We start from the raw sequence: 23,747 nt of genomic DNA on the forward strand, positions 1-23,747 counted from the left end.
CAAGTCAGAATAACAATTCAATGGCAAAATCAAAGAAAAGGAAAAAAAATAAAAGAAAACACTGGTTCAAACTGACAGAGTCAAGATACAACCTGACACCCTGTTAGTCAGGGTGGTGGTAGCAGTCTGGTAGAATGGTGGCTGCAGTCCTCTGAAGCGGTGATCCTGTAGAAGAAGGGTCTGCTCTTCCTCAGAGGGTCCAGTGGTGGCTGTGTAGCTCCTGTCCTCTGGAAATCCAGTGGGAAGGCTTGTCTCTGGTGTTCAGCATGTCAGATTATATCCAGGATGGAATGCTTGGTTCCTCCCTCTGGGTGGAGCATCTCACAATGGGGTAACGAGTCATGAGGCCAAGTGTTGATTAGGCTCATTAACAGAAAATAGTCCGGAGGGAGTTATCTGGGAGTCATTCGGCAGGACAATGATGGGCCATTAACAGAAAGATAGTCTGGGGGCAGGAGGCAAGGAAACACTGCCCCACCTGGTTTCAACAGTTCATGAGGATGGTAATAGAAAACCCTGCAACCCAGGACAGTCACCCTGCCCAAAAACCTGCACCTCGTCCCAGAGCTGAGATAAGGAGCATCTGTTTGTGTTTCTGCCCATTAAAGTCAGATATTGGTGTAAATTTTCTCCCTTACTGAGGTTTTTTGGGGAAAAAAGAGCTGAGGTCTGCTCACCCATGGCCCAGGAGAGCCACTCTGACTACCTCTACATGGTACGAGGGTGGAGAGGTGGGGCTCAGTCACCAAAGGGATCAGAAGGGTGACAACAGCCCCACCACATCCTCTCAAAACCACTTAATTGGAGTTTCAAGGGCTTTGTAGTTTTCATTCAGCCCAAACTTTGTGTCTGAAATCAGGAGATTAGGCCCAGCCTCCACTGCTCTGGCACTGGGACATTGGATTTTCGCCAAACTCAAGGGCTCTTGATTGACCAAGCCTCTGTCTCAGTTACAGCAGCTGCAAGTGCCTGAAATGAAAAAAAAATCCACCAACAACAACAAAAAGGCAAAAACCCAAGAGACAAAGACCAGCAGGTTTGACTGGGAGTCCCTCAAGTATGCCCAGTGCCACACCACACACTCCAGCTCCCATATAAAATCGATTTATTTCCAAATAAGTGCTTTTTCCCTGCAGTGTAAGTGGTTTGTGGGTTGCTCTTTTGTCAGAAAGGCCTAACACACTTGTGTATTTTAGCAGAGAGTGAAAAACAGAGGAGGGTTTCCTCCTCCGTTATCACTTTGATTGGATAATTTCAATTTCTTCAGCTAGATACACTCAGATAAATACAAGCTGCACACTTCACAGTAGGAAAAATTGAGAAATGAAAAGGAAAAAAAAAAAAAAAAGCCCACAGAAGTTCAGGCTATTTAGGAGTGAAGTAAAATCCCTAAATAAAATAGAAATATATCATGGATTCATGTCCTCCCCTCACACTGCCACTTGCACTCAGGTGTATTTCTATTTCTATATTACATATACATATTTGCTTTTCATTTTGTCTGTTCCCCCAGGAGAAGCCCCAAAGAGAAACAGAGATGGCCAAATTGACAGAGTCGATGAGTGAGTACAAATAGGAAGTTCAACCACTTTCTTTTTCCATCTGTCCCCCTCCCTCTCATAAAGCCACAAACCCAGAACGCAGTGCTTGCATCCAGGGATCTCATTCAGCCCTGTCTTCACTCCCAAATTCATCATAAATCATTCCACTCCTGAAAAAAAACACCAAAAGAAAATAGGAATCCCCAGAAAAAGGGCTGCTATTTTCTTCATGCACTGCTTAAATCACATCTATTTGGGCTTAAATCCAGCAAAGAACCTGCTCCATGTTTGACTTTGTGAGCCTGAGGGTTTTTTTAAATAGAATGCAACTAATTGTGGACTTAATAAGTGCCTAATTTACTTGATTCGTGTGTTCCTTTACAAGCTTACTGAAGGTCACTCTAAATCCAGTGCAATTATTCAGGATTGTTGCCTGTGCCACTTTCATCCAACAGGAATTATGCCCAGCGATGGGTCCAGAAAGCTTTCAGTTGATTTCTTTGGTTTGTGAGAGGTTTTTGTTGTCTTAAATATGTGCCCAACAAGAAATAGTTTGTATTTTTGCCATAATTTGGGATCTAGGTAATGGAGTAGTGGCTGTAAGCTTTTGTTGCTGAGAGACTCAGGTTGGATAATCCATTTGTGGACAAAATCTGGAGACAATTTAGGGTGAAATCCTGGTAGAGCACTGCCTCTTACCCAAAATTTATCAGCTACAAAGTCTATGGAAGCTTAAATGAATTGACTCAAAAGGGAGAAATATTTCACTCTGCTTAACCAGAGACTACAGAAAGACAGAATCACAGCCATGAATGAAATGTTTATATCAGAACGTTGTTTCCAGTTACTTTTTTCTGCTTGTGTTGGAAGGGACCTTAAAGATCATCCAGTTCCAACCCTCGTGCCAAGGGTGGTGATGAGGCCCTGGCACAGGGTGCCCAGAGCAGCTGGGGCTGCCCCTGGATCCCTGGCAGTGCCCAAGGCCAGGCTGGACATTGGGGCTTGGAGCAGCCTGGGACAGTGGGAGGTGTCCCTGCCATGGCAGGGGTGGGGCTGGATGGGGTTTAAGGTCCCTCCCAACCCAAATTGGTCTGGGGCTCTCTGATTCTATATTGCTGCAGTAAATATACATATATATATATATATATATATATATATATATAAGTATAAAACCATATATAAAGAAATATAAATAAGTGTTTCTCCACGGTGCAGCCAAGCCTGGGTGGTAACAGAGGAAATCACAACATTCCAGCTTAGCAAGGCCCAGAAGGACAATGACACCAGGCCCCAGGGAAACTCTCTGCTGTAAGGATGGTAACTTTGCTCCTTTAATCTCTGTGGATGTTCAGTATCACTCTTAGAAGCATCCTGTGACCCCATCTGGTGGTGCTGGGTGTTGGATAGATGTGTAATTATGTCTTGATGGATAGAACAAAGGAGGAACCTGCTATCAAAGGTAGAAGCAGATAAATAATATCTCCGCTGTTCGTTAGGTACTTGCTGGACTTTGTGATGCCTCTTCCTGATCTTAAAATCAAGTGTCAAACATGGTTAGAAGGGGAAAAGGGATTTTACCTTGGTGTTTATTTTAAGGATCCTTAGGTGTATTACATCCAGGTCGAATGCACTGAAATGCACACAACAATGCCCCCCAAAAGGTCAGGTATATCATTATAGGTTTTACTAATTAGCACATCTATCAAAGATTCCCCAATGAGAGGCTCGAGTGAGCCCCCCTCCCCAAAGAACCTTCCCCTGGATGGTTCTCTCTTGGTTTACAGAATGTGTTCTGGAGAGGACCTTGGGGTCTGGGGCACACTGATCCCTGGCTACCAAGCTTCTAAAATGTTGAGTCTCTCAGCTTGACAAACAAGTCCAAGAATGTAGGGGAAAAGCACTAGGAATACAGAAGTTGTAAAAAAGGTATAACAGGGGTATGAAAGAAAAGGCAAAAAATCTTTATGGCATCATTTGCACAACCCTTCTGAAACAAGGTGAAGGAATATTGCCAAAAAGTGTTAGGGGAAAGCAGTCAGACTGTCCGAGTGCTCTGAAGAGTCAGAGGAGAGGCCTCCAGAATGCTTTGTAACTGATTGGGAACACAAACCCAAAAACGCCCTGTGCTGTTCCTTCAGGATGCATGTTTGTCTTGCCAATTATTTTATCTGACTTCTTTGAGATAGAATGATGCCTAAAGGGGTTTACTGCTGCTTTCTGTGAGGATTTCTTCATACTTCATGTGAGGCTTTTATGAAATTTTCAGATCATTTCACGGCATTTTAAAATACTTTTAATAAATCATAGACGGCATTGCAAGGTGTAAGTAAAATTCTTAGTGAATGTACCACGGTGCTTATTTTAAAGCTGCTGCAGACTAAAATGAGATAAATGCAGTAGGGTGGGCCTCTGGCTGGGACTGCAGGGCCTTTTTCTTGGAACTGAGAAAATAAAGAAGAGCATTCAAGGCCTGAGAGGGTTTCAAAGGCCTGGAGAAATGGCTTGATCATGGTACCAATAGAACAGAATTATAACTTGCCTTCCTGTTTCACCCAAGAGCTGCGCTCCTCTCCCCCCTCTGCTCATATCTTTGCACAGCCCCAGGAAAAATCAATCCCCTTCCCTTCACTGCTCTGTATTTTCTCTCTATCAGAACACTTGGCTGAAGTTGCCAAGCACTGCTCTCTGCCCCTTCTCCTCCATAAAGATCTTCTTTCTGGATGTTTCTGCACTAAGCAAAACCCCTGGACCTGAGATTCACATCACACCACACACCAAGAGGGAGACTGAGGGAGCACTGATGCAGAGGTTGTTCCAAGGCTGTTCTATTTTTTTTGCCTGCAGGGATAACAGTCTGTATTTCTGTCACATTTTGCATTTCCATTCTCAGAGGCTCTGTCACGTTATAGGGAGCATTGGTAAGGAAAACATTGTGTTATTGTTATTTTCTGTCCTCTTTCCAGAGAACCTTTATGGTGACGGAAAGAGATGAGGTATCATGACAGCGCCTTGTACTTGAGATTTGCTTTCCTTGAAAGTTAAAAAAACAAAAAGTGAGGGGGGGAAATCATTTTAATACAACAGTTAAAGTACAAACCAGCAGGAAATGTTCTGCTAAATTTTTCAGGATAGTCCCTAAGAGCTGATACAGAAGCAGAAATGAATACCAAATAACACCACTCCTTGCCCCAAGTTACTATTTCACAACTCTTGCACAGAATTAATAGAAAGCCACCACAATTACACTGAGCCCCAGGGAGCTGTCCAAGAATTCCTTTCTAATTCCTTAAAATCCATATGCATTTTTAAATTTCTATATAGCCTGAATTAGGCAATTTGCCTCATATAATCTCAGAATACTTAAAAGCTGAGCATATCCCTGAAACAAGGAATGAAATTCTTTTCCTTGCAACTTTTGTTTTCTTCTCTCCCTGTTGTTCTCAAGATTCCCATGCTCTGGTGATCATTTTTAACCCAAATGATGCCATCACCAGGCCTGCAAATGGCTAAAGCCCAGCAAGAAATGTAGGAGAGCAAATATTTAACAGCAGAGGAAGGAATCGATGTTCATCCTGATCTATTTGGCCAATATGGAAAATTTATTCAGAGAAATTTCCTCTAGAGAACTATCCAGTCCTTGGGAATGATCATTGCTGGGAATGCTTTCTGGAGTGAGTAATACAAGATATTTAGTGAGAAGCCAAATTTGTTGTTGTGTTTAAGAGAAGTTATTTTGAGGATGTCAAAGTCCTCAGCTTTGCAGAAACATGGATCTCGTGTGCCATGGGATGTGTGACATGAGCAGAGAGAAGCTGCTCCCGGCTGGGATGGAAAATGGGCAGGGCTGGATGTCTGACACTGACATCCAATTAGGATCTGCTCTGGCAGCAAGGACACATCAGTGACCAGCCCTGCTTGCTCTGCTGCCCAGTCACTCCACAGACACACCTGCCTGAGGACAGCCAGAGGCAGCAGAGCTGAGTTAAAATAAGGATATTCCTTCATTTGTTACAAAAATGTGAGCTCTGAATGTCTGTGGATGTATTTCTGAAGACAGTGAAATAATGAATACTGAGACCTCAGATGACTCCAGATAAACCTTCTGAATTATGGATGCCACAAATTTTACTCAGGGGGGGTGAAAAGAATATAAGCCAACATGAAGGAATTGCAGGAGCAGACAAACCCCAGGAGAGAGCTGGTTTGTCATGAAGTGCTTTTCCCTAAAGGTTTCTTTTTCTTGTCTCCGGTGTCTGAGTCTGAAGTGTCCCTATTGCTCTCTCAGACTTGTAAGCAGAGCTTAGAAAGAGAAAAAATGTTTCTGCTTTGAGTTACTTGAGCATTTCCAGATTTACCCGTGCCAGGGTAGTCTGGAACTTTTTGAGCAGTTCCAATTATTTTGCATTAGTGTTTTATGACATGTAAGAAAAACATATGGTATGTTACAGTAAATACACATCCAACCTTCTCTCTTGCAATAGGACACTGTAACATTCCTACTTCCACCTTTTTTTCCCCCCAGTACTACACCTTTTATCTCTGCCTTTTGTTCAGTACCCTGGGCTGCATCAACACAATTGTGGGCAGGAATTTAGGGGGGGATGGTGTCCCTGTGCCCTGCTCAGGTGAGAGCCCACCTGCAGAGCTGCCCCAGCCCTGGGACCAGCACAGGGAGGACGTGGGGCTGCTGGAGAGAGGCCAGAGGAGGCACCAGGATGAGCAGAGGGATGGAGCAGCTCTGCTGGGAGGAAAGGCTGCGAGAACTGGGATTGTTCAGCCTGGAGAGGAGAAGCTTTGGGCTGAGCTCAGTGTGGCCTTGCAGGGCCTGAAGGAGCTGCAGGAAAGCTGGAGAGAGACAATTCCCAAGGCATGGAGGGCCAGGAGCCAGGGAATGGCTTCCCAGTGCCAGAGGGCAGGGCTGGATGGGAGATTGGGCAGGAATTGTTCCCTGGCAGGGTGGGCAGGCCCTGGCACAGGGTGCCCAGAGCAGCTGGGGCTGCCCCTGGATCCCTGGCAGTGCCCAAGGCCAGGCTGGACATTGGGGCTTGGAGCAGCCTGGGACAGTGGGAGGTGTCCCTGCCCACGGCAGGGGTGGATTATGATGATCTTTAAGGCCATTTTTATTCTGATTTTAACCTTTTTATGATCACACCAGGAGTCATTCGTGCAGCAATGCCGTCCTGTGTGAACACAACTCCACTTGTGCAGGTACTCACTCAAGAAAGACATTTGCCTGTGCTTGGGGGAGTCACTTTTTTTAGAAATATCCAGTTATCCTCTAGTTATCCTTTTTTATGAGGTGTGCCAAGAGCAGAATAGGAAAGCTGGTTTTCCAGCTACAGATGTAAATGATATATCTAATTATTGCTGATTCAATACTGTTTATGTAGGTTGATAACATTTATTTCCAACTTAACTCCCTAAGTCTTTGGTCAAATTTTAATTACAAGTAACCAGAATCTGTATGATTTTATTATTGTTGTTGTTTTGTTGTTTCAGCAGAAATTAGCTGATACATACAATCCAAAGAACAGAAAGAACATTGCTATTATTAAAAGAAAAACCACTTTATTCTTCCTGGCAAAGGTCAGCTTTTGAGGGGAAGAACGAAATTCTAAAGCAGGAGTTCATTATGCAGGAAAGCAAGGATTTTATTGTCTCAGTGATGCACTGACAGGGGCCTAGAAGAGCTGTGAACTTACATATGCAATAATGAACAAAAGAAACTTGTCTTAGGCAGGAAGATGATTGACAACTTTTCCAGTCCTGGGGATATAACATTGTGAAGAGCATTTTCTTGGCATTCTCTGAGCTTTTAAGGGTCTTATCTTTACCTTTTCTCTGCAAGTGCGAAGGACAGAAATGGGTTTTCTTTCCCCAAATGAAAACCAAGGCTCTCACAAAGTCATATGATTCTAGAAGCCTGGATTTTTCAAAAACATATTAAATTTTGATAGCACTGCTAATATTCCTTGGCTAAGCTAAAATCTTTGTGAAAATTAAATTCAAAATCTCAGGGATGAGATAACCAAGAGTTGAATTATGAATGAGGTAAAAATTCCTGGTATTCTAGTTAGGAACAGCGATTACATATAGGCTACATTGGACTTCTTCTTGAAACAGAATATTTCCTGTTATTTCCACCTTTATATATGTTTTTATTAGCTCCAGGTTACCCACTGCTAAATCACACACTTCTAAGACAGAGGCTGCAGTCAGGCTGCCACTATTTCAAAATTCTCAGTGTTCCTTTGCATTCCTATGGCCTGGATTTTTCAGTCTCATCCTTCCCAGGGCAAAGTGGGATTTGATTCCATACTGGATCTAAGTGGTGTAGGCACAAAGCTTTTAGATAAGACATCTTCCCAGCTTCCCAGGACACCACTCTCTATGCATCCCAAGCCATGGTCCTGTTGCAACAGCACCTTCTGAAGGGAAAATTTGTGACTCTGGATGAGTTTTGGTATGAGATGCATTTAGGTATGAGACAGTCTTCAGAGGGCAAATATATACCCAGGGGTTTTGGAAATGATGATTAGTTTAAGCAAGTGCAGAAATTTAATATTGAAAGCAGATTTTAAGGACCAGATTTTGAGGAGCTTGGTCAAAAATGTCACTTAAGTTGTTCAAGCCTTTATTGAGACATCATTTTCTCCTCATACCCAAATAAGAAGTGTATGTTCAATGGGAGCATTACCCCCTTAACTATCCCTGGAAGTGTCCAAGGCCAGGTTGGAGCAGCCTGGGACAGTGGAAGGTGTCCCTGCCTGTGGCAGGGCTGGAACTGGATGATCTTTAAGGTCTCTCCCAGCCCAAACCATTCCATGATTCTATTTGGGGCTCGGTTTCACAATTTTAATGCTCATCTAATGCAAAGCTTTTCCTACATTTATTTAACATCCCCTCTAATCTTCCAAAGGTGCCAACCAACAACTTCAGCTGGAGAAGTGAACATTGTGCAGTGCTGGAAGAGCAGCTTCCACATGTAAAGAGCAGGAAGTTCACATTTACTCAGCATAAAAAAAGTCTAATCAGTTGTCTCCACAGAGAGCAGATGAGTCAAATTCTATGGTGAAAAGAAGGATCAATTTTTTTGAAAGCTGTAGAAACCTGTCTGTCCTGGAGCAGCCTTATCAAGCAGATAAGAGACCATAATGGATTTTAGTTCTAGGAAATAGTGTGAGGAATAGCAAAGAATGCTGGTCAACAGTTGAGGGAAAAACAATCCAGAAAAAAAATAAGCATTTGAGATGTACCAGAACAGCTGTTAAACAGGTAGTACCGTGAAGTATTGGATTTTTAAAACCTTAGACACTGAAAATTATTTGCAAAGGCATCCAGAATCAATGACTGGAATATACCATAGAGCATGGCAAGATAAACTACTTGATGTGCAAGAGAAATATCCCACTTCACTGCAAAAAGGGCCCAGTTGCACTTTCCAACATAAACAATGAGAGAAAGGTTTTATCAGGGTGTTTTGGACAGATGTCTTTTAAAAGCCTTTTAATCGGGTATTAAATTAATCCCCAGAGCTGGACTATGTTCTCCATGTGTTTTTCACCTGCCTCTATTGCTCTTCAAACATTTGACAGGGGATAACAGGGACAATATTACCCATATTAAAGGCAAATAATGCCTGGAAGTGTGTGCACAGAGCACATTAATTCAAAGTGTGTTATAGCTGAATGACTGCCCATACTCACAGCTCAGCCTCTTCTAACTTTATTTACCACTATTCCTTTCACCATAAAATATCTTGAACTACATGGAGGAGAAAACCAGAAAGACTCCAGTGAGAGTCATTGCCAACAGTGAGAGAGCTGCTAAAATATAAGGAAGGCAGAGACCTGTAAGGTCTGTCCTCTCTGAGGGACTCCAGCACTGTTTTCTGAGCCAGGGATGGCAGTCATTGTGCTATGGGGCTGTTTTGCTCCTCAAAATCAGTCAATCCCAGACTTCAGCATTACTGCCTTTGCTGTTCCTGCCCAGGAATGTCTCACAGGCATCTCTCTCTGCAGGAAAAGAAGGACACAGCTGTGTTCACCTGCTGATCATCGCTGTTAGAACTGCACTGAAATTCTGTCATATAATGAGAGATTGCTCCTTCTTCCTAAATGATTCCCCTACCTCCCTTCTTCAAATATGTGCTAGCTTGCAGAACCTCTCTCTAATCACCCTGTTAGATTTTATAATCCACATCAGCATCCAGGGCCTCCAGTCCTGGTTGGTCTTTGCTGCACTCTCTCCACTTTGTCATCCTCACACTCCGTAAGTACATTTCTTAATCCACATACCTGTAAGAAAAATAATGGAAAACAAAAAGGCTCACCCAAAATAAAACCCTGTGTTCCTTCAGGGCAGACACAGGTGAATCCAGCACAGCTGGTGGTAAAGTGCCTTAGATAGGTGCACTTCTCCTTGCCCTCCCTGACACCACTGACTGCTGAGGCACCACAAATCCTCAGTGCAGGAGAGCCCCGGAGAGGCTGGAGCGTGTCCAGGGCAGGGAAGGGAGCTGGGAAGGGGCTGGAGCCCCAGGAGCGGCTGAGGGAGCTGGGAAAGGGGCTCAGGCTGGAGCAAAGGAGGCTCAGGGGGGACCTTGTGGCTCTGCACAAGTCCCTGACAGGAGGGGGCAGCCGGGGGCGTCGGGCTCTGCTGCCAGGGAACAGGGACAGGAGGAGAGGGAACGGCCTCAGGCTGGGCCAGGGCAGGCTCAGGGTGGACAGCAGCAGGAATTTCCCCATGGAAAGGGAGCTCAGGCCTTGGCAGGGGCTGCCCAGGGAGGTTTGGAGTGCCCATCCCTGGAGGTGTCCCAGGAAGGGCTGGAGGTGGCACTCAGTGCTCTGGGCTGGGGACAAGGTGGGCATCGGCTTGGGCTCTGTGGTATTGGAAGTCTTTTCCAGCCTCAGGGATCCTGGGATTCCATGATGTAGGAGGTCAGATCTGACACTCCTGCCTGACTCCACGTCTCTATCCATGTCTTCAGGCAGCTCACACTTCACACATGGAACAAAGGGAAGCTGCGTTCTCCTCCGACTGCCTGAGGATAAGTGATGGGGAGGTGATTATTGCTTCCAAATCATGACACTTTCAATTACCATTTTCCTTCATTCACAAGAGCTAAATCACACAATGATTGTCACTGTCTGACATATTTATCATTGTCAGGCTGAGCCTGCTCTCTCTACATCACAGGATTCCTCTGTTTCTCCCAGGATCCTACACAATGAAGTCATGTCCTGTGTCACGAAAGATTTGCTCACCTACCTGCAAACCAAAGGACAACAAACATCATTCTCTGTCCTTAGAAATGGCACATTTTTGTTGAGGTTTCAAACCTATACTTTCACTTAACAGTTTGGGTGGCAGTTTAAATTTCTTTTCCTGCTCTGTGTTTTAGGATTGTTTGAGTAGTTCTTTTAATGACAGGTAAAGAATAATTTCCTCTGAGATCTACTGGATGGTGTACTGGCAAATTTTCTTTTTTTTTTTTTTTAAGAAAGCAGAACAGAACTATCCCCAGAGCTCCTGCTAAGTTAGTTTCCTATGGCATATTGCTCTTGCATGCAGTTGAGTGTCTTTTTGGTGATAACATTATTATTTAGGGGAGTATTACTATTTCGGGCACAAGTAACTCATGCTGGTGCACTAATTTGTGGGTGAAGGCTGTGTATTTTTAGAATCCATTCAATCATGTGTGCTGGGCTGTAATGTTTCAAAGTGAAATCTTGAAAAGCATCATACAAACCCCCTGAAAGTGAGCAGAAGAACTCCTACTGTTTCTCTGCCTCCTAATTTTATCAGGTGCCTGTGATGTTAACATGAAAAGGAAGGGGAGAGGCTCATGAACACAGTTAAATTATTTCTTTATCCCAATAATTTTGAGTGGGTCACACTAAGGTGTGACCTCAGTGACTGCTAGTCAGGTATATCAGGAAACAACAGGTTATTCAGAAAAGTTGTGCATTTCCTGGAAAAGTTTAAGGCCAGGTTGGCTCTCCATGGAACATTTCACTCCTGCAGGCTCCTATTTTGGACACCCCAACTCCAATCAAACCTTTCTCTTCTCCCTCCCTCCCACTTCCACTTCCAAAGCCTTGACAAAAGATTTTATGGATCTACATCTTCCCACTCAGCAGCAGAAGGCCTGGAAATGCTTCTTAAATGTTATTGAAATTGGTCAGGGATTATTTTTTTTTTTAATTCCTCATATTGAATGTGTGATAAACAGACCCCATAATAGAATTTGTCTAAAAAGACCAGATTTAAAATCCAAAGCCTATCACTAAACCTGATAAAGGCCTTTCCAACAGCCCTTGCAATGCACTTCTCTTTTTCCCATGGGATAAAGCAGTCATAGCAAACAAATTTAATAATTGAAGAATAAGAGGATGTGAAAAAGTAACCAAATGATACAGAATTTGTAATGTACAAATGAAAATGAGGAGTGGCAATGTGTCATTTTAAGTTCAGGGGAGTCATTTTAAGTTCAGCAGTGCTTTTTAATTTTAAGGAACTCTTTTCAAACTTCCTTAGGAACAGAGAAGAGGTAAAGCAGAGTGGCAAACCCAAATTTTTAAGATAAAGAAAATATATAGAGAAGGGGGCTGGGGGAAACTCATTTTTTATCAAAAGATTATAATTTCAAATTGAGCCTGCATTGTGTGTTACTATAGAAACTCCCATTTTGTGGCATGTTTGTGGGGAAAAAGTCAAAAGTTGCATTTTAATGAAGGTAGATCACACATTGGCTTTCCTCGGGAAAGCCAAATAAAAGAGAAGTTTCTCTCTCAAATTGAATAATTACCCCAAATGAGGTGAGCTAATTAAGGGCACAGGGAGGGGATATTAAATCCTGAAGTGCCAATATGTTATGTTCATTTTTCCACACCAGTCCCTGCCTTCCAGATTATGTATTAGATACTGCAGGAGCCTGATGGATTGAGAGGCTCGTTGCCATGGCAATATTTGCTGCTTTGCTGGTATTCCCTACAGAAAGTAAAGGAATTTTTTTTTTCCCCTACTCAGTTAGACAAATTGGCTAAATATAGCCAGGGATGTTGGGGAACTGAACCAGCAGAATCTGCTGGGGGGAGGATCAGGGGAAGGACTGGCATTTCTAAGTGTTGAGGAATTACAATGGGACACGGATCGGTGGGGAAACAGGGGAAGGGGGAATGGGAGAGAGAAGGGGAGAGAGAAGGAAGGAGAGGAAGGAGAGGAAGGAGAGGAAGGAAGGAGAGGAAGGAGAGGAAGGAGAGGAAGGAGAGGAAGGAGAGGAAGGAAGGAAGGAAGGAGAGGAAGGAGAGGAAGGAGAGGAAGGAGAGGAAGGAAGGAAGGAAGGAGAGGAAGGAGAGGAAGGAGAGGAAGGAAGGAAGGAAGGAAGGAAGGAAGGAAGGAAGGAAGGAAGGAAGGAAGGAAGGAAGGAAGGAAGGAAGGAAGGAAGGAAGGAAGGAAGGAAGGAAGGAAGGAAGGAAGGAGAGGGAGGAAGGAAGGAAGGAAGGAGAGGGAGGAAGGAGAGGAAGGAGAGGAAGGAAGGAAGGGTTCTTATCTCATACTTTCACAGCATATCTTGCTTTTAGAGACAGGGAGGCCAGCAAAGGAGAGCAGGCAGTGCTGCCCAGGAGGAAGACAGAGCTGCTGGTGATTTGCTGTGCTCCAGGTAATTTATAGCTTCAGGGACAGCTAAGAGGTAAAAAACCTCTAAAATGAATAAAAAATAAAAAATAAAAGCAATGGAATTGCTTACCACTGAAATTGCCAGTGTAAATCACAATTTCAGCTCCAAATATAAGCCGCCTTCTTCTGTTCTGTTTTTTTGGTTATTTTTTTTCGTTAATCTTTGCTCACAGCATTTTTAAAGCAAGGTGTTGATACCATTTCCATCCTCCTCTTGGCACAGGGAAAGCCAATGTGCTTCAGTCAGATGTTAGGGAGTACTGTCTCTTCTGTAGAGTTCAGTCTGTTGCTCGGAGGTGTGGGAAGAGTGTGACAATGTGCTTTCTTTTTAATATTAGCCCATCTCAGCCAAGCATCTATGGATTGCTGCAGAGTTTAAAAGAAAAAAGGCTGCTTTGTTTCTTCCTCTTCCCCACTCTTCTTATGCACAGAAATGCACTGACAAATCCATAGTGCTTGCCTTGAGGCTTAGAAAGACACTGTTGCAATGAGACTGACCAGGCAGCTGTGACTGTCCTTGGGGATAATTCACTTCCCAGACACTCTTTCCTCCTCGTTTCCATGCCAGTCATCCATTTGAGTTTTAAATTTTTTAGGATATCAGACAGTCACACCATACTGTGGCAAGCCATGAGTACAGCTCTTGCAGCAGAAAGTTCACACCCACAAGGAAGAGCACAAGGAATGTGTAATTCAGTGGCCTGGAGAGTCCCTGAGGATGGGACTTTTCCTGAGGGAAGGCGCTCGTAAAGGGTGCAAGGTGGAGAGGCAAAGGAGAGAAGAGCAGGTCCAAAACCAGGATCTGATTCTCATGCTTTCTGAAACTTCAGGAGAAACTTCAGAGAGAAAAAAATACAGGCAGAGAGGCAGAGAAAAGTGGGAACACCATTGGAGCCGGGAAGAGTGGAGGGGGATGAGAGAGGCAGGAAAGGGATATCTTGGCAGCAGCTGTGCAGCCTGTGCTTCACTCTCTGTGTGTCACACAGAGTTTGTATTACAGCAGTTCCAGGGATGTGATCAGACAGAAAAGAGATACAAGATCATTACAAGAACACCCAACCAAGCAGTGAAGGAGTGAGGGAAAGCAGTGGAATTAAAGACGATGCTGAAAGGATGAAGTGCTGTGGAGACAAAAATAACAGAGCCCTCTGTTCACACCGACAGCCAGAGCTGGGAATGAAGACAGGAGAGGGGTTTTTGGAAGAGAGGAGGAGAGTAAAAATCCTTTATCAGGCATATTAACATTCAGCTGTCAGATAGACCTGAAAGAAATTAAAATAAAAATCAGAGAATTAATTACAGTTCAACAGAAACAGAGAAAAGTTGCGAGGAGGGAAGAGGAGAATCTCAATACCCTATTTCACCTGTACAGCCTCATAAAACCCACATTTCTTTGAAAGTGCAGGTACTAGAAGCCTGTCCTTGAATCACTCACTGTTCAAAACCATCAGGCTGAAGGGTGAAGGATAATGAACAGGGACCAAAAGTAGAAGGAAGTTGTGGATTTCCCATCCCCGGCAGTGTCCAAGGCCAGGTTGGACATTGGGGCTTGGAGCAGCCTGGGACAGTGGAAGGTGTCCCTGCCCATGGCAGGGGTGGCACTGGATGAGCTTTAAGGTCCCTTCCACCCCAAACCATTCTGTGATTCCATGATTATTGGAACAGAGGGATCAGGCTAATGGGAGCGGAGCTAAATGAGCAGTGACCCCAGGGATGGAGGCAACCAAAGGAGGTCTTTGGGATTTTTGGTTGCTTTTGTGTTGGTTTGGGTTGGGATTTTTGAGAGGAAAGCTGTTTCTTTAATAATAACTCACACAAAATAAATGACAAAAAAAATCATCCTCTCATAGAAGAAGGATGTAGGATCATTGGGAATGAACACGAGTTTGTAAAACAAACAGAAAAAGAAGAAGAAGAAAATAAAAGATGCTTACAAATAAGATCCAAGGAAAAAGAGCAAGGGAGCTGAGGATCAACAAGAGAAGAGCATGGAAAACTCTGTACAGATCTACAAAAGCATAGGAGGGATTCATGGACTCCTTGACCAGAACAAATTAAAGATGCCATTAGCAAAGTGAGCAATTTCAGAGGAGCAGCTCCAGTAAATGCTTTGTAGGTGGGACACAGGAAAACAGAGAATTAGTGTCCCTTTGGAAATCCTCAACCACAGTGTGTCTCTCCATGATCATCACTTCCATCATTTCAGGATTATTCACTGCCTAATCAGCATCATGGAGCTGAGACTTTCCACAGGGACACAACCACGTATGCCAAAACAACATCCTCTCCCATTCCTGACCTTTGGCTATGAAGTCAATGAGACATTGTGCTTAAATAAACAGCAGCTGCACACCTGTATATAAAATAGTTTGATTTTCTTAGGAATAGACAGGGAGGAGCTTAAGTTTCCACGTGGAGCTATAGGTTTCCATGCTGGGATTTTCAACAGAAAATGTCAAAGAATTGATCAGAACAAAGATGTGGGTGAGATGTATTGTTCCAAGGCATTCCCAAAGTGGCAACAGCACGACAGATGTGGTGTTTGAGCTTCTGTGTGCCCCCAGCAGAGGGGAAGCTGAGAGAGAAATGTCTGTTATTGATTCCCACTGCTCAGAAACCATTTGTACTGGCTGGTTTGGGAGCCATTCTAATTTACAGTCTGTCACGCAATTTGCTCTTGGCCTGTGAAATATGAATCTATTAGATAGACATCCCATGCCTGCATGCTGAACACATGGACTCCAGATCCTTGGGGATTTTGCTTTTTAAACAACAGATTATTGCCCACGTTCACTAACTACTTCTACAAACAGCTCAGTAATTTCAAGCTTTAATATCCTCCTCAACTCTCTTCCTGCATAACTAGAGGTAATATTTGATGTACTAGGAATTAAAGACCTGGTTCTATTTTTTTTTTTTCACTTAAAAGGGAGCAATTTCAGTGTGCACAAAGTTTTTCTTCAGTGTCTGAAATGGATCTGTACACACACATATATATTAGCACAGATTTGGGGGTGTATAAATATCTATGTACCTTGTACAACCTTTGATTAGATTGGAGGAGGTGGTGATGGACTGAAGATTTGTTAGGGTTTATGCCAGTGTCATAAAAATCCTTCCCTGGGAGGGTGGGCAGGCCCTGGCACAGGGTGCCCAGAGCAGCTGGGGCTGCCCCTGGATCCCTGGCAGTGCCCAAGGCCAGGCTGGACATTGGGGCTGGGAGCAGCCTGGGACAGTGGGAGGTGTCCCTGCCATGGCAGGGGTGGGATTGGAAGATCTTTAAGGTCCCTTCCCCACTCAGAGAAGCTGTTGAACCCATGATCTGATTCTGCTGCCAGCTCTGGCCCAGCCCATGACAGGCAATGCCTGGCTTCCACTAATGAAGAGCCTTTGCTGATAAACAACTTCTAATTCAGAGCCCTGAGGAATCCCCTTCCTTCTTGGCTTGGTTTCTAGCAGAAGAAAGCTCATGGCACTCATGGCCAGACACCCCTGCCTTATCTATTCCTTATGAGACTCCTCACCCTCTCTAGCGAGGTGCTGGAGCAAGGCACCCAGTGCTGATGGATTTGGGAGAACACTGCCTTTTTGGGGGCCATAAAACATGGGCAGAAAGTGGCAACCAGGGAGGAAGGAAGAAGATCATTAATCTCCCTCAGCAGACACCTGTACCTGCTGCAGGGATGGAGAGGGCTGCGGGAGCCCTCAGCACCTTCTGTGGCCATGGATGCTCCCCACACAGAGAAGACCAGCTCCCCTTCTTTCACTTCTGACAATATTTCTGGGCTGCTTTTGCCCACTAGTCCTATAAGAATAAAGAAGACAGTCTTCATACACTCAAATACATCAACGTGGCAAGAGGCTGTTGTCAAAACGCCTGTTGGAGATGGAGGATCAAAGGCGGGCGAGCTGGAGACGTGTTTGCCTCTGAAAAGCCATCCAGGAGAATCTCTGGGAATGTGTTCTCACAGGTAGAGCAGGGAAGCACTTGAATTTTTCATCTCTCCCTGCCTACAAGGCAGGAAATGCATCACCCCTGTCCTCACAGCCCTGGATGTGATTTATCCAGCGGCACAGCACGGGATGTGATTTATCCAGCATTCCAGAGCCACTTCCCAAATAACCCAACAGCAGCAGGCCAGTTTATTATTTTACGGAGAGAAACAGCCATAAATTTCCTCAAATCCAAGCTAAACCAGCTTCCAGAGGCTCTGCCCTCTCTGTGGGTTCTCCTGAGGGTGGTGCACCAGAACCTTTAGAGCTACAAGGTCTCAGTGCTGCTCGTTACCACAGCGTTCATGCTAAAATCCAGCAATTATTCAAATATTACAACTCTGTGCTGCATCTCCACCTAAAATTCCAGCCTGTTCATGTGTTTTTCTCTGGGGTTTGAATTAGTGGAGCAGAATTTTTTATATATTAAGAGTTTCGTCTTAAATTGATCATGAAATTTGGTCACCTGATGGACTCAGCTGTATTTCAGTGTGAGGAAAGTCTATTTAACAAAGCCAATTGGTGTCCAAGCACACACACATATTTTAAAACAAAAATTCATCACTTTTTTTTTCTATTCCATTAATTCATACAAAGCAAAATATGCTCTTTTTTTTGTAGTTTATCCCCCAAACTTAAATGGATCACAGTCCTTTAGCACCATCTTGAGAATAAAGTGACAAAGTTGTCACAGTATTATTTTACTGCAGCAGTCATTTCATCTTCAGTATCACAGAAGACTGATGGGGTAACTCCTTGTTTTTTCTCCCTGTAATCATTACTTGACATTATTTTATATTCACCTCAATAAATCCATCCCAAGAGCAGCAACGTGTGACATGAAGATTATTATTTGCTGGTAGCTTTATTATATAAGCAATAACAGTTCAGAAAATGATAGAAAGCTTTGCAGCTGCATTGGCAACACCCTAATGAACTGTCATTTTAATATATGTTCTAACTAGTCTTGATGGAAGGCACTACAGGAAAGTTATCACTCAAATTTTTAAAAGAAATTAATATTATGAAGACTGTGAAAACATGCCAGGAAGGAATTGTTGCTCTGTACAGCGTGCAATTATTTATTCCAACTTTATAACATCAATAAAATCTTGCGTGAAAGAAAAAACCTTAAATATTATTTTAAAGTTTTTTCCTTTAAATAGCTTACGCAATCATTCATTTCCATTCCCTAAATGCATGAGGAACAGAGAGTCACTAAACAGGAACTGAGGGGATAAAAGGAAAAATTGATACAAATATTTTTATCTCCGATGTGCATCAAGGCAGAATCCTCTGTGATTACAGAACCAAAATCCCTCAGGGATTGCAAAAAAATACAATCTCATTTGTGTGACACACAGGTGTGTGCACAGGCAGGTACAGACACATACACAGGTGAAACATTTTCACAGAATCCCAGGATCCCTGAGGCTGGAAAAGCCCTCCCAGCCCATCCAGTCCCAGCTGTGCCCGATGCCCACCTTGTCCCCAGCCCAGAGCACTGAGTGCCACCTCCAGCCCTTCCTGGGACACCTCTAGGGATGGGCACTCCAAACCTCCCTGGGCAGCCCCTGCCAAGGCCTGAGCTCCCTTTCCCTGGGGAAATTCCTGCTGCTGCCCACCCTGAGCCTGCCCTGGCCCAGCCTGAGGCCGTTCCCTCTCCTCCTGTCCCTGTTCCCTGGCAGCAGAGCCCGACCCCCTGCTATGCGAATATTTTCTAAATATTCATGTTCATGATCTGTATCTGAGGTTGCCAGAGACGTGGCATTACCAAAATTCATAATGTATTAGCTGGAACTCCTTCCATGCATATTTCAGCAAAGTTGTACAGGCAGCGCTTCAAATCGCTGCTGTCTGGGAGATTTTCAACTTCTATTCTGTCTTGGTGCTTATGCAAATGCAAATGCAGGGGATAAAGCCAGGAGCAGCAGAAAACCATGCCTTGCAAGCTTCCCCTGACAAGTTTTCCAGCCACATCCCATCCTATCCCTCCCATATGGAGATGGAGAAGGACTTTGGGTGCTGGTGGGTGAGAGCTTGACCTGCTCCAGGCATCCCCATGCCCAGGGCTGAGCCCCAGTGTGGGCAGCAGGGAAGGGATTGGGATGGTGCCCCTGTGCCCCTGTGCCCAGGTGAGAGCCCACCTGCAGAGCTGCCCCAGCCCTGGGACCAGCACAGGGAGGACGTGGAGCTGCTGGAGAGAGGCCAGAGGAGGCACCAGGATGAGCAGAGGGATGGAGCAGCTCTGCTGGGAGGAAAGGCTGCGAGAGCTGGGATTGTTCAGCCTGGAGAGGAGAAGCTTTGGGCTGAGCTCAGTGTGGCCTTGCAGGGCCTGAAGGAGCTGCAGGAAAGCTGGAGAGAGACAATTCCCAAGGCATGGAGGGCCAGGAGCCAGGGAATGGCTTCCCAGTGCCAGAGGGCAGGGCTGGATGGGAGATTGGGCAGGAATTGTTCCCTGGCAGGGTGGGCAGGCCCTGGCACAGGGTGCCCAGAGCAGCTGGGGCTGCCCCTGGATCCCTGGCAGTGCCCAAGGCCAGGCTGGACATTGGGGCTTGGAGCAGCCTGGGACAGTGGAAGGTGTCCCTGCCCATGGGATGATTTATAAGTTCCCATCCAACCCAAACAATTCCACAATTTTTTGATATCCCTCCTGGTCCTGCAGGTCCTGCTTCTCTCAAGTGTGTTCAGGAACAGTTGATTCTTCCAGTTCCACATCCCTGCCACTTCACTTCTAAACTGCCCTGGAAGGTCCATGCCATCATTTAGGGCTGTCAGTATTTCCCAGCAGTGCAAACAAGCCCCACAGAAGCAGTGTGGCAGGGGCAGAGCCTGCTGTTCTGGGAGCCGATGGCTGTAAATGTGGGATCCACCAAGGAGCTCCATCTCTCTTCCCAGAGAATTCATAGGAATTTCAGTGCACACATGCTTTGCTCAGCCTGAAACCCTGCCATGCTCCTTCATAGAGCCAAAAAAGGTGCACAAGTGCCTTCCTTCCTTCCCACCACGCCTCGTTCTGCTCCCAGGGTGGCATTACTCATTTCACAGGGTGGCTGGGCAGGATGGCACCAGTGCTCTACCAACTGAGCTTCCTGAAGGAAAGCAAACCTCTCCCGTGGCTTTCCATCTGTCTGTGTTCCCTCACCGGCTCCTGCACCAAGGGAGGAGCTCCATGATGTGCCCACACTCTTTTCTAAGGATAAGTGGAGAAATTCCAGTTGGTTTTGGATGGATTTTGCCCTCAGCTGGAACACACAAACTGAATCATCACCTCTTTCCTCTTCCAGTGTTTTCCACACAGGAGGTGGCCAGTTCTCCCACCACCACTCAGAATTTAATGTCTCAACCTCTGCTCTCTGCATCTTCTCCTTGGTTCTCTTGCTGAGAGCTCCTTGTCACACCACAGCCCACATGGGAGGTGAAAGGACCAGGAGAATCTTCTATTCTCCCATCACAAGGATTCCAAGTTTTCCAAAGAAAACAGGATGTCCTGTTGATGTCGGTAGCAAGCAAAAACCCAAAGTCCTTTCAAAAAACAAACTGCCTGAAAATAAACCCCAGAAAAAATCTGAAACATAAACATTCTCTTCAGCAGAAGTAGCACAGCAGATAAAAGGTGCTGCTTAAATCAAAGGTTCTTCAGGAGCTGTTACAAGGCCTTTAAAAAAAGAACGACAGGTCTATCAAAAGCCTCTCTTCCCACAGGGAATTTGGTTTTGGAGCTCAGGAGAACATTTCTGGTCACTGGTGCTGAAGTCAGTGCAACAATAAGTCAAAATCCATTATATTTTATATTACAAGGTCCGAGCTATAATCTGGGGATGAATTAAGAGATAGAAAATAAAATTATGTCTAAATAAATGTATAAAAAATCAGAGCACGTTCTCATTTGAATGGTTGCCTTGGATCAGGTATTCCTCAGCAGAGCTACAGCTCATTTACCTCTAGAAGGCCAAAATTTCCCCTGCAAGACAAAAACACTGTGTCTCCAACCCTGTGCCTTCTGCAATACTGGCAATATTTTGGGTCAGGGATGTTTCCTGATGCACATGGACACCTTTGCCTGTAGACCCTGTCCAGAAACCATTTCAACCCCGCCTACAAACCAGGCAAGTTCAAGAAAACCCTTGAGCAATATTGCACAAAATGCACACAGAGAGTAGGAACAACCAGGAAAAGAAAACAAAGGGGGAATATTTCTAATAATCCTTTATATATAAAAAAATAAAGCAAATTGAAGTACATCAAACAACAGCAATCAGGAACTGAAACCCACCACATTCCACATGACAACTGGAATGGCTCTGGGTACCTTGATGTCTTGCTTTGAAAATCCATTTGTATTTTTCTCTAAGCTAAGATAGCCAAGTGCAGGCTGGAGTTTGGTATTCCATCTTCCACGTGAAACCCTAACAATCCCTCGGGAACAGATCATAGCAGAAATCCACCTGCCTGTGAGATGCTTGCTGATATTTCCTCCATCACGATTTTGTTGTTTTAAACTGTGTTACCTGACTTAATGCCTACATTGCTAATAAAACAGTCCAAAAGAGAGGTTTAGAACTAAAAACAGCCAAACAAACAAATATCCATGCTCCTGCTGCAATAGATCTTGAGCACCTCGTTGCATTGGTTGTTGAAAACAGGGACAGAATTGACCTAAAAAGAAATTTTTGACCTAAAAAGAAATTTTTTACAGTAAGAATAATCAGTCACTGGAAAAACATCCCCAGGGACATCTCCTGTCCCCATTGCTGGAGATTTTCCAGAGGTGATTGGACAGGGTGGTAAATAATCTCAGTGGGCTCCCTTCCCCACAAAATGGTCATTTAAGGTGCATTCAAACCAGGGCTATTTTGCAATTCTCTGAATGATATTTGAAAACTGACTCTGCCCCGAGAAAAAGAAAATAATAATCATCAGTTGTAGAAGTGGATGGAAGGATGTGAGACACACAAGGCCAGGCTGGATGGGGCTTGGAGCAACCTGGTCCAGTGGAAGGTGTCCCTGGGGTGGAACTGGATGATTTTTAGGATCCTTTCCAACCCAAACCATTCCATGCTTCCATGATTTATGTGAAGGAACACAGCAACTTGTTAAGGCTATTTATTTACCCTTGCTCCTTTTTACCCATATCCTTATTTACTCTCTCTCTTTGTAATTGTTCATTTAATTCCATAACTCCCATCTGAAATTAATCCTCCTGGGCAGAAGAACTATCTTTCTGGAGAAATGAATGTCATGTAAGATCACAGCTCTGGTTATCAGGAATTAGCCAGGAAAGCATCGATACAATTTTTATCTAATTAGTCATTATAGGCATTTTTTGCCCCCAGTATTCCAGGACAAACTTTAAAGTCCTCATTGTGCAACAGGCTCACCTGGTGTGGGTGGATCATTGTCCTGGAGCCTGGCATACATCTGCAGTGCATTCCCTGTTGTGGCCATGACTCCTGCAAACATTCCCTGCTGGATTTAAACCAGCTGGGTTAGACCTGCCTCGCAGTGAAAAACAGCCTGGAAGGTCACACCAGGCACAAAACCTGCCTGATCAGGTGATGGATCCGGCAGGGAGTGGGAAAGGCTTTTCTTGGGAAAACAGGATGCTCCAAGATGTTGTGATCATCCTCAGGGGCTCTCCAAGCACTGCAGCTCACAGCAGGGCATTTTAAGGGAATAATCAGCAGTGTCCAGGACATTTCAGGCTCAGTCCTACCCCACCATCAATTAAGAAACTGGTAATTACCCAAGCACTTAGTCTGGACTAAGCAGAGCCAGCCTTTCCCTTTCAGTGGCAGCAGAGGCAGCTGAGCCTGCAGGGTTTTGGGGATCCTCCTGGGAAGGTTCATCCCTCCCTTCACTGATCCACTCCCAGGTCCTTCAGGTCCCTCCTGGGCTCAGCTGCCTGACTTAACTCTGTGCCAGACAAGGATTAACAATTCCCTCACAGCTGGGCCAGAAATCTTGGGAAAGACATCCCCAAGGAACACACATCTATTTATAAGTGTAGTGTCTGAAGTGAACTCCCCATCCTGAGCTGTTCACGCTCTCACAGCTTTGACAGAATCCCAAGCAGCGACATCACTTGTTTGTAAAGCTGTCTGATAAGAACTGTGATGTTCCGTGCACTCTACAGGAATTGGAAATGCAGTCCCTGTCCCGGGGCACAGGATCAGGATCAGAGAAACTAAAACCACTTATGCAATGCAGAGCGGGAGATAATTTAGCGGAAAAGTGTTGGAATTTTATTTCTTATGCTCTTTATTGATTATTAACTCACTTCAGTACCTGAAGGGAGCCAACAAGAAAGATGGAGAGAGATTATTTACAAGGGATGGAGTGACAGGACATGGGAGAATGGCTTCACTCTGAAAGGGAGTAGGGTTAGATGGGATATTGGGAAGAAATTCTTCCCTGTGAGGGTAGAGAGGCACTGGAACAATTTTCCCAATGAGTTGTGGACTCCACATCCCTGGAAGTGTCCAAGGCCAGGCTGGACAGGGCTTGGAACAACCTGGGATAGTGGAAGGT

General features: G+C 44.7%; 1 protein-coding gene across 2 annotated transcripts in view; it reads left to right on the top strand.

Moving 5' to 3' along the window:
• The window catches only part of KCNJ6 (potassium inwardly rectifying channel subfamily J member 6), a 148,227-nt gene that overhangs the window by 47,176 nt on the left and 77,304 nt on the right, over positions 1-23,747 (top strand). Inside the window, exon 2 of one of the 2 annotated variants that reach the window (XM_048291088.1) lies at positions 1,514-1,562. The exons of the other annotated variant lie outside the window; for it this stretch is intronic. Within the exon in view, the coding sequence (XP_048147045.1) occupies positions 1,538-1,562 (25 nt within the window). The 5' untranslated portion in view covers positions 1,514-1,537. The remainder of the gene's footprint in view (positions 1-1,513; positions 1,563-23,747) is intronic. 2 annotated transcript variants of the gene reach the window in all.

This window comes from Corvus hawaiiensis, chromosome 2 (assembly GCF_020740725.1).
Source record: "Corvus hawaiiensis isolate bCorHaw1 chromosome 2, bCorHaw1.pri.cur, whole genome shotgun sequence".
Taxonomy (NCBI): domain Eukaryota; kingdom Metazoa; phylum Chordata; class Aves; order Passeriformes; family Corvidae; genus Corvus; species Corvus hawaiiensis.